The following is a 25,524-nucleotide window of genomic DNA, read 5'->3' as shown; positions in this document are numbered from 1 at the left end:
GCCAGACATGACAGTTGAGGCTTTGGCTAGAACATGTCGTTTCTTTAACACGAGGGAGATGTGTTTCTGGAGAAGGGGCCCGTCAAAAAAGCTCCAAAACTGTTAAAGGAAGGTAGAAGAGATTTGCTCCGGAAGACAAAAAGAATCGGTTACATCTCGAGAAGTACTCGCACTTCCTGTGTCCTGTTTATCCTGTTTATTAAAGTAAGGGGTGTCTTTCTAAATTCTATGAGTGTGCATGTGTACATACAGTGCCTTCGCAAACTACCCAGACGCATTCACATACTTACACTGACATTTCCATATTTTATTTCAATAAATCGGCAAACATTGCTCAAACGTGTTTTCGCTTGGTCGTGATGGGGAGTCGTGCGTAGAACCCTTCGCTTTTGACCAATTTGGCGAAAGTGAAGAGATCTGAATGCTCTGGTTAGCCGCTCCGTACTGCTCAGAGACCCGCAACGCTAATCTTTAACACCGATTTAGTCAACATTAACGTGCACGCAAATCAAATTCAAATCTACAGCTCGAGTTCAGTTGTTTCACAGTTGGACCATAATTCGGCAGCTCAGTCAACATTACGTAACTCTACACAGACGGATATTGCTACGCTGATTCGCTGAGCAGCAGCTGAATATCCACCCACACAACCACCCACCCGCACACACACAGACAGACACAAACACACCTACAGTACACACACATTCCACATACACAAACAAAGAAACACACAAACGTTAGCCCACGCTAATTATTTAATAGGAGGCACTGTGTTTAAGAACCATGTACACATCCTTTCTGACCTAAATCCACCACAGAAAGGGGGTCAGCTATTTCCTCTCCATATCTGATGCATTATTTAAACCTGTCCATTTTGAAACTGAAAGGTATAATAGCTTTTAAAGGGCTAAATCAAATTATAAAAAGTGGAGATGTACTCATGGTGCCTGGCAATAAGTATACTGAAATCTATTTTATTGGAATCAAGTATAGAAATCATTTATGTTTCTTCATATGTGAGGTGGTTGGTGAAGGAAGAACGGCTAGCCCAGGCTTCCATCAATGGGTTGTGACTCCTCTCATGTGCCTAAACATTTAAACTGTCACAGAGCAAGGAAAAGTCAATGTAGAATAAAATACTTTATCCAGAAAAACCTTAACAATTAAAGCAATAACATAGTTAACCTCTTGTCACGGTAGAGATAACAAAACAATCAAGAGGATCATAAGGGTTTTGTGCACAAGAACACATTTAAATTGGACACGTTTATAACATATTGTGATCTGTAGCCTAAATATCACTGGAAAATTGTGTTTAACAAAATAGTAGCATGCTGAAAAGTAGCATTTCAGTTCAATTCTCAGAATTACAAAACTTATATTGAGACTCATCTTAAATTACTTCATGACAAACTGTAACATCAAAGGAAACAAATTCTTTGTATTTTAATTGAAAACACATATCAGAAAAACTTCATCATTTGAGTATGTTCTCTCACAGCATTGAACTGGGGATTCATTACATGCATTTACACCAAGTCACAAAGTAAAATAAGCCACGGGGCCGCGCTTTGATGGCAATTCCTATACCAGCGCACACCCTTTTTAACCCACAGCACAGTCGGTGACATGGAGTACTCACCTCTACGTGCTGGCAGGTTTGGATCAACTTTCCCATCAAGCTCTCCAACTCATTGTTCCTCTTGACCAAATGACTCAGGTTGGAATCCAACGCTTGCTGCAAAAGAAAGAAAAAAACGTAGACTTGAAGAACTGATGCCTCAAACGAGACGAGACGAAGAGAAAGCAACAGTTATTGTGTTTCTTTATCATGCAGAAAAAGATGTTGGTTGAATTGCACAAAGCTGACATGCAACTTACCATACTTTAGAGAGAAAATAAACACAAAACCAAGCTCATAAAAGGATATCAGAGGTCCTACATTGCTGCTGTGGAGACGGGGGAAATGACAAAGCCAAAACAGAGAAGCTTACTCCTCTTTCTCCTCCTGCCTTTTCCCTTCCAAAGTCTCACCCACAGTTGTCACATTCAGTTTTTGGGGCGATTTGGACACTAACCTCCGGGCGCTGCCCCTGCCTCTCATCCCGGTAACGCCTCATTCCGACTACTCGGTCCCCGACCAGAACTCACAGCCTAAAGAGACGCGACTGGGAGAGCCGGAGTCTGAGCCACTCCGAGAGGAACTAACCCACGCGTGAACCCACCCAACCGGCAAATGAAGCATCAAAAGCTCCTCTGACAACCCGTCTACCTATCGACAGTGTCTTTACGTAAGCTGTTCTCCCTGCCGGTTACCCACTTCACACACACACACAGACACACACAGACACACACACACACTTCTCCCCCGTCCCTTTCTATTTAAAAACCGCCAGTCTTTTTTATTTCAACGTTCCATCATGATATTGTCCAGCCAACCATATTAAATCACGATGTGATGTTCAGCAAGGATTACATGGAATTCCCCAATGGGTAAACAGCCTGGGCAAAAAAAAAAAAAAGGAGCCAGTCAGGGGAATAAGGGCCGGGGGTGGGGGGGCTTCTTACCAGCAGGAACGGACAGGAACCAAAAAATGCCTCTGGATTTGACCAACCCACCCCCACGCCGCCTCTCTCCCCCACTCTCTACTGCTTTCCAGTCTAATGGATGGCCTTAATACGATGATGACATACAAAGACGATGGTGAGGACCATGGGGGGACGGCGGCTTCATCCACCGGGGTCTAAAAATAACCGGACCCGTGCGGGGAAACGGCAGTACTAGTACAGGCGTGTCTTGCTGACTGGACACACTGGGTGTGACTGGGATCCCGGGCTCTAGTTCAGTCTGCAGTACGTACCATGTTGGTCCATTCAGTTCTCAGCCGTGTGTGGTATTCCAACATGTTGCGGTCAGACCATAGTGTGATTTATGAATGTCGCATGCGGCCATTTTAGCAAGCCATCCAGCCAGCCAGTGTGACGGCTGGATTCCAGTAAAGTGAACGTGATACCCGATCCCTATTGTTTCTGTTTAGAAAGCTCTGTCGGCGGTACCAAGAGAAATTACGACCTGCAGGTTTACCGCGCGCACTATTTCACTGAGAATCAGTAAGCGCAAGCTGACATTTTAATGTTCCACAGATCTTTGGAATCACTGCTGTAAACAAAAACTGCTGCAGAAACAGTCAATTATAATGTTGTCCTTTCTGTAATGCCTAAGGCCATAATGTCATCTGCACGGTCATAACAGGCAAGACTCTGTAACAGAATAACTCGATTGCTGTGGCCGCCGATGCGTATATCATCCATTCTGATTATGGAAATCTTTAGAAGGCTTTATGCAACTGTCAGGTTTCATACACACTGCTTAGATGACGTGCCGGTTAAAGAGGAGACTGAGGTTGACTGAGGTGAGGAGTTGTGGCCAAGGCGGGAGCTATGTAATTGTGGGGTAGGGTGTTTGCTTAGCTAGTACAAGTTTGTTCAAGCACAGTTAGATCAAAGCTTTTCACAAGATCTAGACAGACGGGCCTGGGAGGCTATTTTGAAGCATTTGCTCGCCGTGTCCGTTTATGCAAAACACTAATTTTATCTCTCAGGAGGAAAGGGTGTAGCCACAATAACCTTGGCACTTCCCAAGGGCCAACTCCACCACTGAAAATCCTGGATGTACGGAGCAGTAATTTCCCTGCACAATTTGGTAGATCCGTTTGAGCTCCATGTGTATGCGTTTTGTGATCCTTAATGTTTTGAACAATGCTAACGACCGAAATCATTCCTGGCTGGAAGGGCATTCATTTGACATGGCCTGTGGTAGTGTTTATCTGACATTACCGACCTACAGTGGAGGAGATTTGCCAGGGGCGAATTGGAAATCTGGCAATTCGGCTAAATGCCGGAGGGCCAGACAATCTTTTATTGAGGTGGGCTGGTAAAAATATATATATATTCGATTTGATATATATGTGTATATATATATATATATATATCTCAAATCGAATTTCTACACAATGTAATGGTTTTGTCAGGCCGGTGGCACATGTTTTTTTCATTAATAATAAGCAATTCACTGAACAGTGGGTAATGGACGGCCCTCCAACCCCAACTCTCTTATCTCTAACCTCATAACATTAACCCCTTAACCCTAACCCCATAACCCCAACACCTTAACCCTAACCCCATAACCCTAACATTAACCCTAACCCCATAACCAGATAAGCTGGACCGACTGTCTGATTGGCTCAGCTGAGGTTATTCAAATCCACATAAAAAAAAGGGCTATACCACTTGTAAGTTCCCAAATCATCATCACCAAAACGCATACAGCAATAGCCATCTAATAACTACATATTTGTACAGTTCTTCATCATGTATTAAAATAATGAATGCATACACTCCAAATAATGCTAATATGTCACAGGTGAAGTTGGAGGCTGTGTATTTTAAGAGTTTTATTTAGTCCCTAGTCTATTCGGTCTGACGCCAGGTTTTTTGATGGTCCAATATTTTTAATTTTACTTACTTTATTCATTCCAGCCTCAATTTGCTTGTGCAGCGTCAACCAATCACAATAATTTCCATTAGGGCAGATCTGCCCCCAAGACACGTCTGAGTCAGTGAAACTCCAACATGCAAGATTCGTCAGAAGAGAGTTGCGTGCTAAATGAGAGTACATGGGGTTTACCAGATGGGTAAAGGGCCAGTAGTGAAGGATAATAAGTACAGATTTCACTCAAAACCTTGTCTGTGGTCCAGTCATGCTTCTAATGCCATGGATTTGCATTTTATGTAATTAAATAACATTAAATATTTATTCGCAGTAAAATACAATTTCTCTCTTTTCAAAAATGTGTTTATTTGCTTTTTTCCCTCTGATCTACTTTGTTTTTCTTCTCGTTAACTGACGGTGAAAATACGTGTCCAGGATTTTTTTCCCGAACAGTTCAGAAGAAAGCCAACGATAACACCTAAAACAATCATTTTAACATCACACTTCAGGAGACCCCGAAAACACACGCAAAGACCCAATCCCAAATAAATACACTTGAGAAGATCTGGGAGTATACCGTGCCAGAGGGTGAGGTGCAGCTATTACAGTATTACCAGCCCCATTCAAATTGTCAAATCCTCTCAGGTCTCTACGAGTGCATGGGGTGCAGAGTTTAGGAGTTGATTCGGAATTTGACCAGAGACCCATGGCACTAGTCCCTTCCAACATCCCCCCGAAGGGGCTTCACCCACCCCCAGAGGGGGAGGCCATATCCCAGTGGGTCCTCCCTTACAGCCTCTAGCTCGGCTTAGCAGTCACGTTCAATTAACCCTCTGCCTTCTGGAGGCAGCCATCTTCCCCCTTGCTAACACGTCTCTGGCTCATTTACCAGTCTGTGAACGTCACTTGTGAAGAGCAGCACCCCCGTAACACCCAGAAATCTGTTCCGATGGTCGTGTACCACAAGTGAAACTTTCCAAGCTATGCCTTGTTTTTACACCCTCGCAGCTAGTCCATATGGCGATGCACTCGTTGAGCTCCGATCAAATACAAAGCGCGAGTATCGTAGCCTTTTCCATGGTCACACTTAAGTGAGAATCACAAACTGAGGGAATAGCGTCCTGTCAGCTCCATTGGTTCGGATCGCTTGATCAGTTATTAAGGACATTCAATTTCCATCACATCAAAGTCTGTAAATTTACTCTGCAAGTGAATGGAATTTGCTGTCATTTGGACAATTGGAATTGAGTCCCTATTTTTAACAATGCTAGCACAGGACACATGCAGACAGACTCGTTTATCATTTTGGTGTACTGCAGGCAATGACAGAAAGATAATGATAAAACATAATGAGGACAACTTTTTTTCATTTTTTTTGTATCTAGTAGTTATTCGGTTATGTAGTTAACGGTAACAGGGAACATAAAATAAAAATCACTGGCGGTATTTTGTCACACACGGCACATCACGGCACATCACCACACAGACGTCACACTTCAGGCTGCGATCCGCGCGTCCGCGACAGCAGCGTAGAAACAACCCCCACCCCCCAACCCACCCCATGGCCCACCCTGCCCCCTTACCTTGAATTTCTCATAGCGCTCGCTCAGCGCCGCCACCTGGTGGTCCCTGTGTCTCCCCACCAGCTTGCAGAGGGAGCAGATGAGCTGCTCGTCGGTGACGCAGTACATGTTCACCTTCTCCTCCTCGTGCTCCAGGCACTGCAGGCCGCGCAGGTGGCAGCCGGGCAGCGGCTCGATGAGGCGGTGGCCCGTGAAGGGCTTCTTGTTGGGGTGCGTGGCGCGCAGGCACCCGTCGCAGTAGGAGACCTCGCAGGTGACGCAGGTCTTCACGGCGTCCTGCGGCGGGTCCTGCTCGCAGAACTGGCACTGCACGGGGCTGGGCGGCGTCCCGGGGCTGGTCATGGCGGCGGGGGCTGGGACCAGAGCCAGGGCGAAACGCCCAACGTCCTCGCCGGGCGAGTCGGGCCCGCTGTGGGGCGACGGGGGCAGGGGGCCGGAGGAGGCGGCCCTCTGGACGCGGTCGATGATGTTCTGTAGGGTGACGTTGCGTTTCAGTCCCTCTAGGCCGCGCTGCGGACTGAGGGAGATGACATAGCGGCAGGTGGGGCACTGGAAGGCTGCAATGGACTGCACCGGCTCGTTGGAGGCACAGTGGGACACCAGGATGCGATGGGCGCAGCCGAAGCAGAGGCTGTGGGCGCAGGGCAAGAGCAGCGGGTCCTCAAAGAGCTCGAGGCAGATTGGGCAAGTCAGCTCAGACTCCAGCGCGTCCATCCTCTCAGGCGGAACTCAGGCGCGGCGGCGTCAGCGAAATCCAGGACAGCTGCTCAGCTATCTGGAGATGGGGAGGGGGGGGTCAATTTAATGGCGCAGAGACATACACAAGCGAATGATTTTCCCCCCCAAAAAAATGCCTGACAGCCACTGCCGTCATCGTACGGTGTTTAGTATTTCGATGAAAGAATATTGTGGTTATAACAGTTGTGTTTTTTTCAGCTAGCCTCCTCAGTGTTTTCAGTTTCCTTTGTTTGTCTGAGTAGTTTACGAGTAATTAAACGGAAAGGAGTAAAGTTTACATTAAACACGTCTGCACTAGTAAGATAATATTGTGTCAGTAAGGGCAAGCTGTGACAGACTGAGTGGGCTCTAGGTCAAAACAAATGTAAGCTGACTGGTGCTTCCAGGACTGTCTGAAGAACCTTGTACACAGCTGAAATATGTAGCAATATACATTTCAATAAAATTTGATTTCATCTGCTTTAAGGTTAACGGAGAGAATCTGAAACACATGCAGATAATGACAGCACGGAAAAAGTCAACCTTGCTCTTAAAGTCATCAAGCATACTTTCGAGGGTGACTTACATAAGCCATTAGGGCTATTTGTGGCTCGATCAAGGGCACGACAACAGATTTTTTTGGGGGTTTCTGGTCGTCTTAGGGATTTTAACCAGCGGCATTTCACTCACTGGTCTGACGCTCCCCGGGCAACCTGCTGCCTCACGGTCTAGACACGTCTGCTAAACACTGATGCCATTGTCTGGGGTAGGTAAGTGCCAATAACCCCCTGACGCCCATTTGGCCATCCGGCTGCAGTGTGTCATCAACGTTTAATTTTACACCCCCGGGTTGTTGAAGGAGCGAATCATTTTCAGACACTATGGTGAGTCCATAGAAAACCCCTTGACACATCGGAAGTCTAAAGTGAATAGGCGCATCGCAGCTCTGAGTCCACACCCATATGATAATGAGCCTTTCTTTAATACAGTTGTCATCCAGGGATGTCCCTTGGTTCAGTATTTACAGCAGATGTCCAGGCTTTGTGTGCTTTTGCCACCAGCGTGTGCTGCACATCTCTCTGAACTGGTTCCCAGTGGGACTAGATTCCAGGCCACACCCTGTCCCTCTACAGCTGTAACGGACACCACTGTGCCTTTGCTTGGCATTGTCCCCCTGAACACCCTCACGAGGAACACTGAGTCATCGACCGCTGAATTCTCAAGAATCGGCCAAGAAATGAGACAAGATCTCTAATGACCTGACACATCTTAAAGGATCAAAACGTTCTTTAAAGGTTACAAGTTGAGTCATGGACAACACACATGCCTGCGTTAGTGGACCTGATATGACACAGAATAAATCCAAGCAGCACACGCCACAGTCACAGTAACTGGGCTACCACAGGCACAGTTACGCCACAGTCACAGTAACTGGGCTACCACAGGCACAGTTACGCCACAGTCACAGTAACTGGGCTACCACAGGCACAGTTACGTCACAGTAACTGGGCTACCACAGGCACAATTACGCCACAGTCACAGTAACTGGGCTTCCACAGGCACAGTTACGCCACAGTCACAGTAACTGGGCTACCACAGGCACAGTTACGCCACAGTCACAGTAACTGGGCTACCACAGGCACAGTTACAGTGACCCGCTCTTGTCCCCTGACTCCATAAAAGGATACAACTTCACGTCCAAGTGTTTTCCCTCGCCACTACGACGCCGGACGAACACTGCGGATCAGACCCCAAGGTATCCTACCCACCGATGGATCTCGCTCCATTCCGGTCGGCCCGGCAGACATCTCTGCTGAGGAGCACGGGAGCTGACTTGTCTGAAGCCCTAGACACAGGCGTTGGGGAGCTCAGGAGAGGGAGCTCCAACCGGGCAGACACAGCGGGGTGGAACGCCGGTTCACAGCCGGCATCGCTCTGCCGCTCGCTTCTTCGCCTCACGAGCCGTCCACAGTGGAGCCACCCGGACCAGCGTCTCACACGGGTTTCAGGAGGCACGACGGGAAAAGGACAAAGCTGTCCCGACCGTTCCGGGGGATAGTAGAGGAGTGAGCTAGAGGTCCACTGGAGCGATCAGCTCCGCGGAGGCATCCAGGATGGCGGGGGGTCGGATGGGGGTTGAGGACGAGCCCATTTCACACGCGCACTCACACACTCCCACTCAAGCGGTGCGAAGTGAAACACCTCTGAACACACCGCGGGTGACACCGCAACGCGGGGCATCACAGCAGAGGTGAGGGCAGGATGAAGGGGGAGGGGCTGTGCTCCCTTTACCTTCTCATTAATCGCTGTGTGAGGACCCTGGGTGATATGAACTGGGTCTGACCGACTTCCAGGACCAATAAAACCCAAGGCTCTGGGGTCAGTGTGCTTGCATGCCCAGTTTGCCCGACAAAGCCGCACGTTAAGGCACATTCTGCATATTTATGGCATGAACCCCATTTGTCATAGTTGCACGTAAAGTTGGGGTGAGGAAATGAGATGTGGCTGTTTTGCTTGGTGCCTATGAGTTTAGCAGACAAAGAGACTGTCATCCAGGCAAGCCACAACCAGGCTGAAGCATGGATAATGGAGACAGGGTCACAGTACATTCAGCGAGTGAGACCAAAATAGTATTAGCTAGTCCAGGGTGTTTTAAGATGGAGGTATGCTAGTGTAAGTCTCTAAAGCAAGTGTGAGGAGACTACAAGTTGAAGCAAACTGATCGAAGGACAGTTGAGAAGGTTAAATGGGAATATCTCAGGCACACAGAACAATTTTATAGACAGAAATAGGTGAACGATTGAATTAAAACATTAACTGCACATATCTTCTGTTCATTTATGCTTGGATTTATGCTAACAGAAATAATATCACATATAGCACCATTAACAAAATATGTGCTATTTATTCTGAATATTCCATTGTGTCTGGAAGTCTTGTGTGTTGCTTAATGCAGTCACGAGAGGTTGTGGCGTTTCACAAAATGTCTAGTTGGAAATGTTCAATATTTAATCAGTCCCTTTTCTCTGCAGTTTCTAAAAACAGCCATTTCATGAACAGAGGATGAAACCATAAAATTGTAAACGCACATACTTTTTAGATTTGATTGACTGATTGATATTAGTTGACTACTTCAATCTACAGGATAGTGAACTTGGCCACATATCTAGCCTTCGTGGTAGTCCTGTAAACTCAGGTCTCAAACTGAATTTAGGTAAGTACCCCAGAGTACCTCAAAAAATACCCCTTATCAATTTGTTCAAACATTTGCTTTCAACATTTTCAGTGGAACAATGAAAACAACGCAATGCCATTTAGCATAACGGCACCCTTGTTAAATCCAAACAGAGAACATTTAAAATAGAATAAATAAATAAATATACCAGCCGAAGCTGCTGTAACAAAATGGAGGGTAAATTGTCCATCCAGTTGCTTGACGTTAAGTGACTCTGGCATCCTGCGGAGCGCAACACTCAAAGTAGGTCAAAAGCATTGACCTAGCTAACATAATCAGTGTGTGTATGCATCTGTACGTTCATTTCTAAACGAACTGAGACGGGCGGAAAAAAAAAGAGAGGGAAGATGTAAGAACGGTTGGCAAAGAGACACAGTCTCACAATAGTAGTCTAATATAAAACCTGACTGGCGTGTAGAAAATGTACAATTGAGGTTTTATCATCTCTTGTGAAATCTTTGTATATATTTTTCCACTCTTATGTTTACGTATCTGGACTTTCTCGAAACGTATATTTGGTTCAGGACAACTTTGAGCCGTTTCCTTGATTCGATGATTGTCCGTCAAGCATAATTATAGCCTCTGAGATTTACCCCTGACCCGAGAGCATGTTTAGACAGTGTGATGAAGGGTTGTCGTGGTCGTTAAAGTGATGCTCTTTGCCGATCTCTTTTTCGGAGGGTAGCATTTAGTGTTTGGGTTGTGGGTTATGTTACAGTAGAATTTGACACCCACCACCCCCCTATGACCTTAGCATCTCATCTTGAGTTATTGATTTTGCGAAACATATCGATGCACTGGTAACTGAGTAACTTCTTTGGACAGGAGCTGAGTGTGTAGTTGGTCTTGACACCATCGTTTGAACAACGGAGTAACATTCCATTGTAATAATAATGTCTGATTGTTGACCGTGAAGTGTGAAAATATCCAATATTAAAAGGATACGGGACCCTCTGGACATGAAACCAGATTGATCTGGGGCTAGCGTCACACAGTACCAGTACTGCTCTGTGACCAGTTCTCACATATAACCGAACTGTTACCAAGTGCCTGTTGTGCCTTCTCTCCTTTCTCTCTCTCCCTCTCCCTTTCTCTCTCCATCCCTTCTCCCCTTTCTCTCACTTCCCCCTCCCTATTCTCCCCATGACTGTTGTGTGCCCCCTAATCACCTCTAATGACCGCCCAGACCACATGTTCTACTCATTACCGTTAGCATTTAGCCCCCCCCCCCCCCCCCCCCCCCCCAGACACACTGTCCATTTTTTCCATAATCCTCTCCTACCACTGTGTCTGTGACCAATCGGTGTCTTTCATGTTGGGGATCGGGTCAGTCACGGCTAATGGTATTGGACGCTGTGTTTGAGGCTGGGGTGCGAGCCGGGCGATTAGGGAGAGACGCGGAGCACTAATCTGGCACTTCTGACTCAGGGGGGTCCCGTCTTTCTGGCTTTGATCCTCGGCCCGTACCCCTGACACAGCCGCATGTCATCACAACAATAATGACAAACTATGTTTAAGATGAATCGCTCTTATTTTGTTTAACGGTGTTTATGAAGCTGACAGGGTCAGATTCGAAGTTTCCATAGCCTGTGCGTGTGCGCGTGTGTGTGTGTGTGTGTGTGTGTCCACGCCTACCTGCAGGGAGTGTGCACGCATGTCCGCACGTGTGTGAGGTTATAGGCAGGTGTAGAAAGTGAAAGCGTATACAGTTCACAGTGTCAGTCACAGAGGCATCCTGCACACGAATGAAACGTGAAGACGTGACGTGTGTGGCCCGAACACAACGAAAACCACATATAGCGCACCATTTATAGGATCACTTCTTGACATCACCAGACAGCTGACGAGAGAGAGGTCTCATGGAGCATGTCGGCACAGTCTGTGTGCGAATGTTTACGTTGACAGAAGATTGAAGAGTGTGTGTGTGTGTGTTGGAGACTCTGTATCATTCAGAGTAGCTGGGACTGCTCATCTGATTCTGTGATACGGTTCATGGCCAGCCAATGTTTCCAGTGTAAGTGTCAATCAGGGATGCAGGGTAGGAGAGACAGGTCAGGGGTCACATGCCTCTCCACTTATCATCCGCTTCTGGCAGGCTGAAAGACCCAGTGCCGGTTGGAAAGCGGGGAAAACTATATCTGGTCACCTGTGGAATGTTATACACTGATAGGGAACACACGTTACTGAGTTTATTCCATGAGGTCAGAGGTGTGAATTTCAAGGTGTGTGTGTGTGTGTGTGTTGATATGTGTATCTCTCGTGAAGATCATCGGCTCACACAGACACCCCTTTTCTTCCACCAGCAGAAGATGTCGCTAGAGACTGCACATGGGATTGGGTGCCCTCGCTCTGACATGGCAGTGAGACCCCAGCTCATTGGTCACTCAACTAAAACCTCCAACACCACCAGTGACTGATCCCGGATCAGCCATTGCATGCCTGGCATACGGACGTGTAAGTTCACGCAGCCACACATAAGCTTCTACATATGGGTCACATTAGGCGATATGTGAGACCACGTTGGGAGGTGTTCGAGAATGCCCCGTGCGGAAGTGATATCTGTTCATATATCGGGCTTAGAATGCTCCACGTTTTAACGTTATTCCAACCACTGCACCAGCCTGCCTACGATATGGAATGTCGTTTGCATATGATTTCTATAGGGACTCCTTTGATGAACGCATGAATACATTTTTAGTCTTCAGTGTTTACTGAAAGTCACTTTTGCGAGAAAGAACTCTCTCTCTGGTGGCAGCCAATGCAGACCCGCGGAGACAATTGGTGCTTTTGAGCATCTGCTTCCACAGGAGGCTCTAATTATCCCACATTCCATAACGTCCGCCCCAAAATGTCAACTACCAAAACTAAAGTCATACTTTTCCTATTTCAATTACCCTCGCTCTGCTGCCCATGAGCTATGGCTGATCGTTTAAAAATGTCATGGAAGTGGAAAAACTGCATTCAGCTCGGCACAACTTGCCTGATCAAAAAGCCAGAGCCAAAACCCCAAAACAAGCGCATCATTGTCAAGGGGCTCATGCCAGTGCAGTTACCATGTAAATATTGCGCGTGCATCCATTCCAAGTACTGAAGTGGAAAAGAGAAAAACAGGCTGTGGCCAAACTCCTGCTCAGAGCTGACTGGCTTGGAACTAGCAAACAACACGACAACTTCACTGACACCTGATCAGCTCGGAAGGCTGGGTGGGTGTTCACTGTTAAGTGAGCCACTACTAACACAAAGATAACAGCTAAGTCACCCCCCCCCCACACACACACACACCCCGTCTTATTAGCGTATATTGACAGCACACAAACCGTGGCCAGATGGCAATGAGACTCAGGAAAGCAGACAAACAGGCAGACAATGCTGTTGTTTCTATATTTACACCCAGTGACAAACAGAGCGAGGCACAGTGACCCTTTCCCACAGTTTGTCACGTACAGGTCAGAGCGGCCCCACGAGACGTTGTCAGACCGTCTGCCCTCAAGGTCTCTCCTGTAGTGAACAAGTTGACTTCGGAAAGCTTCTTATTAACGGGGTAGCAAATCTATAACCACATCCTGAAATCACAGATCTCCTGGCCTAGAGAGGTCTTTCAGTCTAAGCCTCAGCCTCTGGTGTGGAGGGGTTTATAACCCGGGCTTACAGCACACCGTTCAGTCTGCGTCTCACTTCCATGAATAAAACATAAAATGCCTAACACGTACATATTTCAAAGATATATAAAGTACCAGTCAACAGTTTAGACAAACTTACCCATTGAAGTGGGTGTGTCCAAACTTTTGTCTGGTACTGTCTGACAGCTAATGTTGCCATTGTCAGGCCAAACATGGACAAACAGATCCAGGACCTGGGAAATGAAGGCTGGAGGAACACATTTGTTCCTTTCACCCACAAGCAGTCACCAGCCAAATGCTTGCCTGGCTCTAGAGGAAACCACTGAATAGGCAGGTATACCCGGAGACAGTAAACACACGGAGACAGACAACACCCAGAGACAGTAAACCCACAGAGACAGACAACACCCGGAGACAGTAAACACCCGGAGACAGTAAACACCCGGAGACAGTAAACACACAGAGACAGTAAACCCACAGAGACAGACAACACCCGGAGACAGTAAACACACAGAGACAGACAACACACAGAGACAGACAACACCCGGAGACAGTGAACACACAGGGACAGACAACACCCAGAGACAGTAAACACCCAGAGACAGTAAACACCCAGAGACAGTAAACACCCAGAGACAGTAAACACACAGAGACAGACAACACCTGGAGACAGTAAACACACAGAGACAGACAACACCCGGAGACAGACAACACCCGGAGACAGACAACACCCGGAGACAGACAACACCCGGAGACAGTAAACACACAGACACAGTAAACACATAGAGACAGACAACACCCGGAGACAGTAAACACACAGAGACAGACAACACCCGGAGACAGTAAACACACAGAGACAGACAACACCCGGAGATAACGTGTTGTCAGTGTCTTGTTGACAGTAATGTGCTGAGAGGTATCAGAGAAAGTCAGAGAAGCTAACATCTACATGCAGCAACACGCGTTACTCTCTCCTCTATTTCAGACTTGGAAGCACATGTTGTTTTCCCCTAATGCCTCTTCACTCCCCTATGATGTCCGCTCGTCTGTATATTCAGTGTGTTAAACTGTCTTTGACTATCCATCTTTTAAATAAGCGCACAAGTTCTGGTTTCACTGTATTAGTTTTGTGAAGACCCCACAAGTATTTCTCATTCACTGAGGTAAGCGGGCATAAGCTCACTCATCGGCATCACAAAATTAGGTCACTTGAAAACGATTGTGGAAACTGACAGAGGCATCAGTTCTCACTCCCCAATTATACCATCAAGACACACACCCCTCAGGCACCCACAATCCCCTCATAAAAATATGCAAAGCGGTATAAAACAAACAGCCTATGCCTGGCGAGCATTCTAGTCTCATTAGCATCAATAACAAAGTTGCTTAAGCAAAGTGTATCGTCCTCAAATTCAACTAATGACCCATAGGTTATACGGATTCGGTTGAACATGTGTTCTCAAAGTAACTGCTTCTCCTTAGAGTACAGCATCAATGACATCTGGAATTGTATGTTTGGGCTATTATCAGCTCCCATAACTGTCGCTGTAATGATGATGAAGACCAATCCCGCTGTGGTGTCGTCATCGCTGTACATGCCTAGAGCTTTGGAGAAGACTCCTGGTGACCCCTGCTTTAGGTAACTAGGGCCCAACCCCCCCCCCCCACCCACACCCCCCCACACCCCCCCCCCCCTCCCCAGCCCGACGAGGACCACACAGCGGCAGGCCATCTCCACACAGTCACTCCCAGTCCTTACCTGCCACATGGTTAAAATCCCATCGTCCACAAACAGAGTGAAATAGGAGAGGAAGAAGAAAACAGAGAGCGGAACTGAGCTGCAGGACGCTGAGGTCAGTAGACCCCCTTTCTCCTCCGTGAACAGCCGTAGCCCTTCTGCACTGTAGTTCGACTGGGGGAACTTTGTATCGGTGTGTGTCCGTTTCTGGCTGTCACGTCGCCTCTCGTGGCTTATTTCTCTCGCACCCTAGAGCCGTCCCTCCCCCTAGCCCAGTGAGAATGCCCGGGCAGGAGGGGGGCGGGAAAAGAGCTCTGTCTTCCCCCTCCCCTTCTCCTCCCCACTCCACTCTGTATTCAAATGGCTCAGTAGGCGGCCCTCTTCTAGATGAGCCAATAGGGGAGTAGCTGAAAAGGGGACCGCCCACACCTTGCAGTCAGTTGGTTGAGTACAGTGTGTCTGTCGTGTGAAAACGGCAACCAAAATTAAAATGTCTTTCGCCACTTCAGATTTGAAATGTTTTATCATTCCAGTTACAGTTCCATTTTGTTCCACAGTTGCTGCAGTTATGCAAAAGGTCGCAGTCTCTCTTGATATCTCTCTAACACACAAAACCTTGGGAAACCTAAACAATGTTTTGGCCCAAATTCCCTGAAAATATTATTTTCCTCAGCTTTGAATCATCCAGCTTTGATTCATCCCCCCCACCATTTGCTTACGGACACAAGGCTGTTTGTTCTCCCTAATTCAAACCATATTGATCACACCATATTACATTAGATGAAACAAAGAAGGAATCCTAGCACGTTTGTACCTGTTATCCCCAAAAATGACTTTTAAAAATACCTATATAGTGTCATTGTGAGTTTTCGAGAAATAAAATGTTGCTGTGAGGCAGTGTAGCAACATCAGCCTCTGACAGTGACCCACCGTTGACCCAAAGTCACATCACAGAGACACGCTGACCTATCCCGGGATCCTACCCAGAGTTCTGTCCCTCTTACGTTGAGGAAATCATGCACATAAAATACGAGACCTCTGGGTAGGACATGGGCATGATTTCTACAACGTCGAACTTAGTTTCAAGTTCTTGCGGCGCTGCGCCTGCCAGGTTACCAATATGACATGCATGTTTGCCTAGCCGTCTCTACCACAACGCCTATTATTAAATCACTTTGAGAGCTTATTGTAATGTGAGACGCGTGGGACTGCTGGGTGACAGTATTATTTTAGCTAGCTATTCTGTCTGTTCACTTTGGTCTAAAAAGTATCCTTATGCTTCCTCATTGGTCAGCTGCAGTAACACTCGGTTTGTCAAACCTACCCATTGTCCTATGTTCAAACTGAAGACTCAAGTGAGTCGAATTGCAACCAAACCAGTAAAATGTAAACCGGTTCTGTTTGGCACAGATCAGTACATAGGTGGTGAACACCAAAGACAAGTAATTACGTTTCAGATGTCAGTTCTGGGCAAATGTTGAGCTTTCATCCAATAATGCAGAGTGATTGTACGTTAGAAAAAGGCAATCAATATGAATCAATGAATCAGTGTTAACTAAGCGTATGTGATGAATGGTAATGTATACAATGATCAGCACAATTGAAGGAAATGTATGTTGTCTTAAGAAAATGGCTTTTGAACAGGTTGGTAAATACTACCACCTGCGGAGTGAGAATACAGTCAAAATCCTCCATATCCCCCAGGGGGGCATCAGTAAAGGAAAGGGCAAAGAAAAGCCCCACTATCTTTGCAACCTTTTGAGAGATGCCCCTCTTTTGGGACATGCTGTTTGGAGGAGATGCCTCTTTAGAAAGGACATGAATACCCCCAGAACAGACTGCATCATTAATTTAGCCCCCAGTAGACCTCCAGTCACAGAGCCAGGCGGCAAAGCTCTAAGCTCGCTGTAATAACACAGAGCCTGCCACTCAGCACCTGGACACAGTTCAGCGCTCTCCACACTCCGCAAAGTTCAAGAGACTCTTATATGTGTAAAAACAAAAGGTTGCTTTAAGTCGCTCCGTGTGTTCTGTAATGTAAAGGATTATTCATTGATGCTGCTGTCCCTTTTTGGTGGTGTGAGCAAAGCACATTAGAACTTTCTGCAAAAAAAAAAATAATCAGGCGAAAATCTGGAAAAAAGTGGGCTTGGTTCAAAAACCCAGGGATACTATAATAAGCTTCTGTAATAAAGGCGAAATTCAGTTGTAATAAACAGAGCAGTTTGTGTTTTCTTACAACAAATCTGTCTCTAATGGTTTCAGCTACCCCATTCCTGAAAGATTAGACCATGAAGAACACGTAAGCTTAATTTCCCACAAAACCTCTGAGTGGGCAGGACCAGTAAATCACACTGAGGGGAAAAAACATCAGTGCATATTTTCTTTTCTACATAAACAATCAAATGCAATTTTAGCATGATTTTTCTTTTTTCTTCTTTTTTTTTAACTTTTTGTACTTTTTGATGGATTTCCGACCATATACTGTACTTCCTTATTAAAGATAATTTATCAGGCATATGTCCCTTTTATTTCATAGTGGGGTTGTGACACATTTTCATTGTCTAAATGGGTCCTGGGCCAAAGCGCTCTGGGAACCCATGTTGTACAGAAAGAGAGCATCATCTTCTTACATGATTGCTGAATCACAACAGTGCCTGTTGAATCATTCAAACAAAATTATAGGGTTCAGAGAAAAAAAGGCCACATTGTTTACACAACTCTGCAGTGCCATTTCTGTTGAAACTGACAAACAATATAACCGCAAGTGATTATTTTGGGTCTCCCGCAGATGTATTTCAGGGATTTGTTTGCGAGCATAGGGTTTTTTACAGAATGCCTGGAATTTATCAGGAGATTTCCTCCGTTCTCCAGCTGAGCCCGTTAAAGGGTTAAGTCTGAAGGGGGGCTGTTACCAGAGCATCTAGAATACACGCACACTGTGGGTAGCCTGCCACACACACACACACACACACACACACCCATCTAATCAACATCTCCCACCTTCATCCATAGTAGAAGAACCCTTACGAGCTACATCCATCCTCATCCCCTCCTGCCACGCTCTAAAGATCTCAGTGCCGGTTTGTTGACCAAGAACGCAGACACAATCTAAAACCCTCTAATAAAAGCATACATCTGCCTTAGGAGCATCTGAGGTGCCACAGCCTCCAGGCAAATCCCAAACACATTTCTTCACTTCGCGACCTTTACCCCTTTAAAGTGAGTTCAGATGTGCACTTCAGAGCTGTTTTTACTCTTCGCAGAGACACACACACTGAATTGGCAGGCGGGCATCTGAATACAGAAGACGTGCCCGGGTTTCCAGGGGGACCCCACATTGGTTGGTCTAATCACTGAGATTGTCTATAGGTGACGTACAAACCAAAGAAGTTAGGAGCCTGTGTAAAATGTAAAAAAAAAACTGATTGCGATAATGTGCAAAACATTTAAACCCTATATTCAGTAGAACATAGTACAAAGACAACATATAATGTTGAAACTGAGAAACTTTAATGTAAAAAAAAATATATGCCCACTTTAAATTTGATGCCACCCACATGTTTAAAAAATGCTGGGACAGGGGCAACAAAAGACAGGAATAGTTGTGTAATCCTATAAACAAAACCTGGTGGAACATCTCACAACTAAGTAGGTCAATTGGCAAAAGGTCAGTACCATGATTGGGTATAAAAGGAGCAGCCCAGGGAGGATGAGTCTTTCAGAACTGATGATGGGCAGGGGTTCACCACTCTGTGAAATAGTGCAATAATTTAAGAATAACCACATTCTTGCACATATTACAACAGCATGGTTCCATAGTAAAAGAGTCCGGGTGTTAAACTGCTAAACTGGCCTGCCTGCTGACCAGACCTGTCACCCATTGAAAACATTTGGCACATTATGAAATGAAAAATATGACAAAGGAGGACCCCGAACTGTTGAGCAGCTGAAATCCTATATCAAGCAATAATGAGAACACATTCCACTTTCAAAACTACAGCAATTGGTCTCCTCAGTTCCCAAATGCTTACAGAGTGTTGTTAAAAGAAGAGGAGATGCAACACAGTGGTAAACACGCCCCTGTCCCAACTATTTAAAAAACTTGTTGCTGGCATCAAATCAAAAATGGGCATGTATTTTTCCAAAAACAATAAAATGTCTCACTTTCAACATTTGATATGTTGTCTTTGTACTATCTTTCATTAAATATAGGGATTAAATGATATGCACATCATTGTATTCTGTGCCAACTTTTTTGGAAACAGGGTTGTATTTCCAGCTTCATGGTGATAAAAGTAGAAACCACAGCCATAAGCGGAACAGATGAGACTTCCTCTATTTAGTTGTTGAAAAGGTCATTGTTTAATGGGGAACGTCCTACGAGCTGAAACCAAGGGGGTCAAGATGATGGGGCAGCCCACGAGAAAATAACAACTGGAACAAGAACTATCTTTATCAAGATGAATGAATCCTGTGTTTTTATTCTGATTATCATGATTATTTCTGATCCAAAGGATGTGCTGAGGCTGCATAAAAGAATCCAACACACACACAAACACACACACACGCACACGCGCAGAATCTCTGACTCGTCTGAACTCAGCTAATTCACTCGGAGCAAAACTTGAAGGTTATTCTCCATCGTGCAGAGGGTTTCCAGGTCACTGGGCCAGAGGCACACACACAGACACATACACACGCGTGCACACACACACACACACATAGTCAACCTTAACGTGTCATCCGGCGATACAATTTGCTCACAGAGAACAACATTTTCAAGGTGCCCTCAAAGCTGTCGTACACCGCCATCGCTATTCCCCACCACACATACAGCTACGTTGGCCAGTATAGACTGAGTATAGACTGAGTATAGACTGAGTATAGACTGAGTATAGACTGAGTATAGACTGAGTGAAGTAGAGCTCGGCATATTTGAAAGTGCTGCACATCTGGGGACATGCTAATATTCTTTACATGCAATATTCCCTGCGCGACTGTGATGTGCAAATGCATTGCAACTGTTCCCGTTTTCAACACGCACGTGCACCTTGTTCACTGAGCGCACATATGAGCAGTAAGGCTTGTGAGCAATGACAAATTATGTCTAATGAGAGAATTACTCACTCGTAGTGTGGGGGGGATTGAGAGCACTGGGGGTGTGTTCAGCCAACCTGAAAATGTGTCAGTTTTAAACACACTTAAGACACACCTCGTAAAGGTCCACGTGAGTGGAGGGAAAACGGGAAACGTTTTAAAAGATATCAAAGGGTACGGAAACGTAGAATCCACAGTGCAGACTCAGTTCTCAGGCAAGCTAAAATATCCAGGTGTATAAAAATGTGTGTTTATGAATTACCCATGACTGGAAGTCAGTCACTTTAACCACCTCAGAGTGGAGCTTGAAATAAAGCAGAGGATAATGTGCCGACGTGATTTATCTCCCCCTCAAAATAGAGGGCAAGAGGTCCGAGCACTCCGCTAGCTCGGAGCAGAAACATCTCACTTCACCTGTGTGCTAATATGAAAGTGATGTATCCTCTTTGGTCATCAGAGAGGTAGGGGAGAGATGGTCCAGGGATACAGAGCATAGTGGGGCGAGAAAACGAAGGCACTGCAACCTTCATCAGAGTCATGAATTTAACATGGGTGGGTACGGGCTGCTATGACAGAGGAATGAATAAATGATATGTAAGTGATGGCCGAACATTAGGTCGTCCGACCCAGTGACAAATCCTCGAGCCAGGTCTTCATTTGGAGATCTTATCAAGATCTGTAATCACTCTTTTCCCCTTATATAAACCTCTAGTCACCGTCCAAACGATCAGGATGTGGTCCAAACATAACAAAAAGCTTTTAAAGATGTTGATGTTGAGTAAAAATTCTTAACTTATTCTGACCCAGCGTGAGGGAAAGCCATGCACATCCACGAACAACAAAACGCTCAGCCTTCAGCCTCCATCGGGCCAAAATGACATTGTAGGACTCAATCCATTCATGTGTTATGTCTTGTTCTAAAACCCCAGAATTCATGTCCACATATTCATTTGACCCCTTGACACACCATGGTAAATGTCTACATGGGTTTGTGTTCTGATACACTCAGTTGCAAGGTAACAGTGCAACACTGAATCACCAGTTGAAAAACAGGCATGAACCTTATCTCATGAAGACAATATTTTTTGTGGGCTCACCTGGGAAGAGATATCTCTTACTAAAACATTGTTTTTTCTGTTTTTCTCCTGATTTTAGTCAACAAAAAAATCTCTTGCTGGGCGGGTTTTGGCCCTGAAGCCATAGGTTGCAGACCCCTGCTGACACATTTTCACAGTGAGTGCTCATGCGTGGGTTGAAGATCAAATTAGTTCAAATGGACTCTGAGGACGGTAAACAACATTGAGTAGTTGCATCACACTGTGGAGTTAAGAGAGTGTGTCCGTAGTCGATAGAATGGAACGAGTAGCGCGTGATTAACATAATATGTTGACAGGTTTTGGTCCCGCTATAAATCTCTCTCTCTCATTTCTGCAGTCTATTTAGTTAGTAAAGCTTTAGTGTCCCTCTGTACTCACATACGGGGTTAAAGGCACTAACACTTTCAGTAGATAATGATGGAAAACTGGCCGTAGGCTGCAGTTATTGACTATGTTCATTGTGGCAAGGTCACCGCAGGTTTTGTAGCATGAAATTGACACTAAAGACCTGTTCGTGTGGCACTATCCCGGTTTCAGACCACCGTATGTCCTCAGCCACGATCCACACAATGAAACTGAAAAATGGAGGCCACTGCATATTTCCCAAAGCCGACCAAAGTTAATGGGGAAGTGGGGGCGGAAGGACAGACCTTAATATCTACCCTCAACCACAGTAAATTGGTTCTCAAGCTCGTCTGTGCCAAGAGGTGCGCTCCAGTGTCATGTCTGGTCACACAGAACACAAACTCCCCTTCATGCAGTCCTGTAACCCAGCAGAGTGGAAAAGGCCCTGACAAACAAACCAGTCTGGGTTCTATTGAAAACCCCAGAATTCTTGACTGAAGTGGGGGAACTGTGTGATGTGCTGGAGCCAGGCAATGTCTGCCAGACACTGGATGCCACAGCAGGGGAGAGGAGAGATTTGAATTTGGAAGACTGGCTGGGCATGAATAGATCTGAGACGCTGTTGGTCGCCCATGCCAAGGCCCCGTTCAAAACGTTCACGTTCCTGCCATGGTTACGGGGGGAGTTTGTTTATTAAAATTGAACCGCTGTGATTAGACTAAAGAGGGGGCTTGCTGTCATGACCTCTGTTTTACCATATCAACTGCTTCACATGTTATGTGTCTTCCATCAAAGGCTTGACCAACAGACAAATACATTTTTGAAGAGCAAAAGCTGTGTCTATTAGTTCTGTCAGATTGAATCCACTGACTCCAGTTGAATGTCATTTTACTTTTGCATTGTGATTCATAAAATTCTCTGAAAGCAATCATTAAAACTGAAAAATCTAAATGCGGTAACGATTCAAACGATTTGATAAACCATACGTCCCTATACTGTATATAATAATGTATATAAATCTGTATATAATAATCTAATGATGTAGATAATACTGCATATAATAATGTTGGGAATATTTATATAACTTGTGTGTCAGCTCGGCCTTGGATACTATGATAAAATACAACTCTTTTATTTAGAACATTCAAAGAATAATAATTAACATTTAATTTTGCTTTGACAGTTCCAACGAGGCCCACGTGGATTATAATAATTTTTTGACAAGCATATCGAAACAAAGGAAAGTGTGACCAACTGGAGCTGTCGCGACCCTCGGGTCCAGGAGTGCCTTACTCTGTCACAATGTCAACTGGCATCAGGAATTTGCCATGTTGATGAGTGTCGGACTGGAGACGTTTCTCGATATTCTGAAGAAGTCTGAGCCTGAGGAGTCTGATTTCGCAGTTTCTCTTTTAGAGGACGGTAACCCGTAACTGAAGTCGACTGAGGGGGAAACAAATAAAAAGAGCTGCGTTAAATGTGGAGATGAGGGGATTGGAAAGGGGAGCAATTGAATTACTTCACGCTGCACTGCTCACATTCAGGCCTTCTGAGATGCCTTCTGCCTGAACCACTACAATTCACGCAATCTTCAACGATGAGAGTGTTGAGGCACAATTTGCAGTAACAATGAACACATGGCAGAACATTGAGAAAGGTAAGAGGCTTTTATTAGAAAAGTGTGGGTACACTGTGTGGATAATTCACCCGTCACGACAGATTGGAACCCCTTGAATTGTTGAAGTCGCGCCGTGTGACCTACGAACGGAGACAGCGCTGTGGGCGAAGAGTCACATGACGCACGCACTTCATTCCTGTTTCTACCTTGAATGTGAAAGATGGCGGTGGGGACGAGTGCGGGATCCTTGGGGGGGGGGTGGGGGGGGGGGGGGGTTCGCAGTGCTTAGTCCGTAACCATACCGACTGAATACGCAAATGCCAGAAGTTAGATGAGAAAAGTGTTTATTGCCGTCCCTCCATTGTTATCTATCAGACTGAGAAATGCATGAGGACAGGTGCAGGTGTTAAATAAAGGCTGGGGAGTGAGGTGAGATAGTTACGTAACAACTGCGTGGTTAGGCTGGTGAGTGCAAGAAATTCAAACTACCGGTCGATGAGCACAGTTAAAAAAGGGTATTCCAATTTAATGGAAGACATTGTCTAACCAGCTATTTCAGACTATCTTTTATTGCATTGTGTCAATTCAGCAGTGAGTAACTCATTCAAGTGGTACTCACATGACTCTCATTCCAGCAAACCCAAGTAGGCGATTCTCTTAATAAAGGCTTTAAATGTGATCATTTTTCTTCGCAGGTCATCATCTCTGAGAGTATTTGCCCTTTTCAGACTGCTTCTGGCTGCTGCCAGTGAGCATACAAATTAGGCCAAAGCCTCATTTCAACGAAAACAAAGACTTATTTGGCCCCTTATATACTGGACGTCAGTATCTCAAGACTGGAATTATGGTCTTAGGAAGAATTCATGCGGAAATGTAATCTGCATGAAAGCTAATATAATTTGAATGTTTTTTTTTTAAACCTCCAAACAATTACTCAATGTTTCATTCGTGGGACATCCAATTTATCACTGAGATGAATCTCTTATACTGCGCTCAATAATTGATATGCAAAATTCATCAGCTATGTAATAGGCTCAGGTTTGATGACTGATTAATCTATTAAAGATAGAGAGAGAGTAGTTTTTTGGCACTTACATTTGCATAAAGTACAGTATGTATGTTTTTAATTCCTGTATCCTATGGAGTCTATTAAAGATTTCAAGCAAATATCATTAACATGTTCAAGGACTATGTATCAGACAGAGTCAGATCCTGACGAGTGGAAGCCAAAGACAGAATAACAACAAGTGACACGTGCAGACATCTGCCCCAAGCGCACAAGGCAAGCCCCCGAAACACACCTCCCCATGTGTGGACGAGCTTTGTCCTAAACCGATGAAATGAACTCCAATAACCCTACAAGGACGCCCTTGAACAAATGAAGCGGTACTCACGTTCAAGACTCTTTTGTGATCCTCTGACCGGGGAAGAGAGAAGCCCACGACGACCGACCCGAGAATAGGGCGAGCGTGCAAACCCGAGAGCACGAGAGGGAAGTGAGACGGAGACGGATGAAGCCACGTATCCAGTGGGCACTCGACGCAACATAAGTGATGGAGCAGCGGCGATGCCTCCCTCTGTTGTTTCTCCCTCTCCTCTCCTATTTCCAACCCCCTTCCCTCATGACTCCTGCTCGTCCAGTTGCTCAGGCGAGCGTGAAGCAGGCTGGAGAGTCCGGCGCTCCGAGTGCTTTGTCCCGAGGTTGGGACCTCGCCTCCCATTACGCGGAGCGCTGAGCTGCTCCCTCCACCTCCCCTCTTCCCACAGCCTCGTCCCCGGACTTCAGGCGGGAAACACAGAAGAGAGGGAGAACCCAGGGGAAATGGCACTGATGGCCAGGTGGTGTTGACACAAGCAGCCCCAACCCTGGTTGTTTGTCCCACTGGGGTTTGTCCCACTGCCACTCTCCCACGCGGACATGCTTCAGACAGTAGGCCAGCTCAATCCTACATGGGTGGGGGCCTGTGAAATCAGCGCTA

General features: G+C 45.8%; 1 protein-coding gene across 3 annotated transcripts in view; it reads right to left on the bottom strand.

Moving 5' to 3' along the window:
* The window catches only part of LOC105020024 (E3 ubiquitin-protein ligase Midline-1), a 34,879-nt gene extending 9,600 nt beyond the window's left edge, over positions 1-25,279 (bottom strand). The window contains exons 1-3 of one of the 3 annotated variants that reach the window (XM_020042525.2): positions 24,940-25,279; positions 6,076-6,850; positions 1,643-1,738 (exon numbers count right to left, since the gene is read on the bottom strand). In XM_020042525.2, coding sequence (XP_019898084.2) covers positions 1,643-1,738; positions 6,076-6,789 — 810 coding nt within the window. In that variant the 5' untranslated portion in view covers positions 6,790-6,850; positions 24,940-25,279. Of the gene's footprint in view, positions 1-1,642; positions 1,739-6,075; positions 6,851-8,561; positions 9,019-15,406; positions 15,687-24,939 lie in introns of those variants that run through there. The other 2 variants (XM_010886667.4, XM_010886669.4) reach the window with 2 other exon arrangements.
* Between the last annotated feature and the right edge of the window lie 245 nt (positions 25,280-25,524).

The sequence above is a fragment of the Esox lucius genome, chromosome 22 (assembly GCF_011004845.1).
Source record: "Esox lucius isolate fEsoLuc1 chromosome 22, fEsoLuc1.pri, whole genome shotgun sequence".
In the NCBI taxonomy this organism is placed as follows: Eukaryota; Metazoa; Chordata; class Actinopteri; order Esociformes; family Esocidae; genus Esox; species Esox lucius.
The sequence above is the reverse complement of the archived record's forward strand: the minus strand, read 5'-3'. Positions and strand labels throughout refer to the sequence as shown.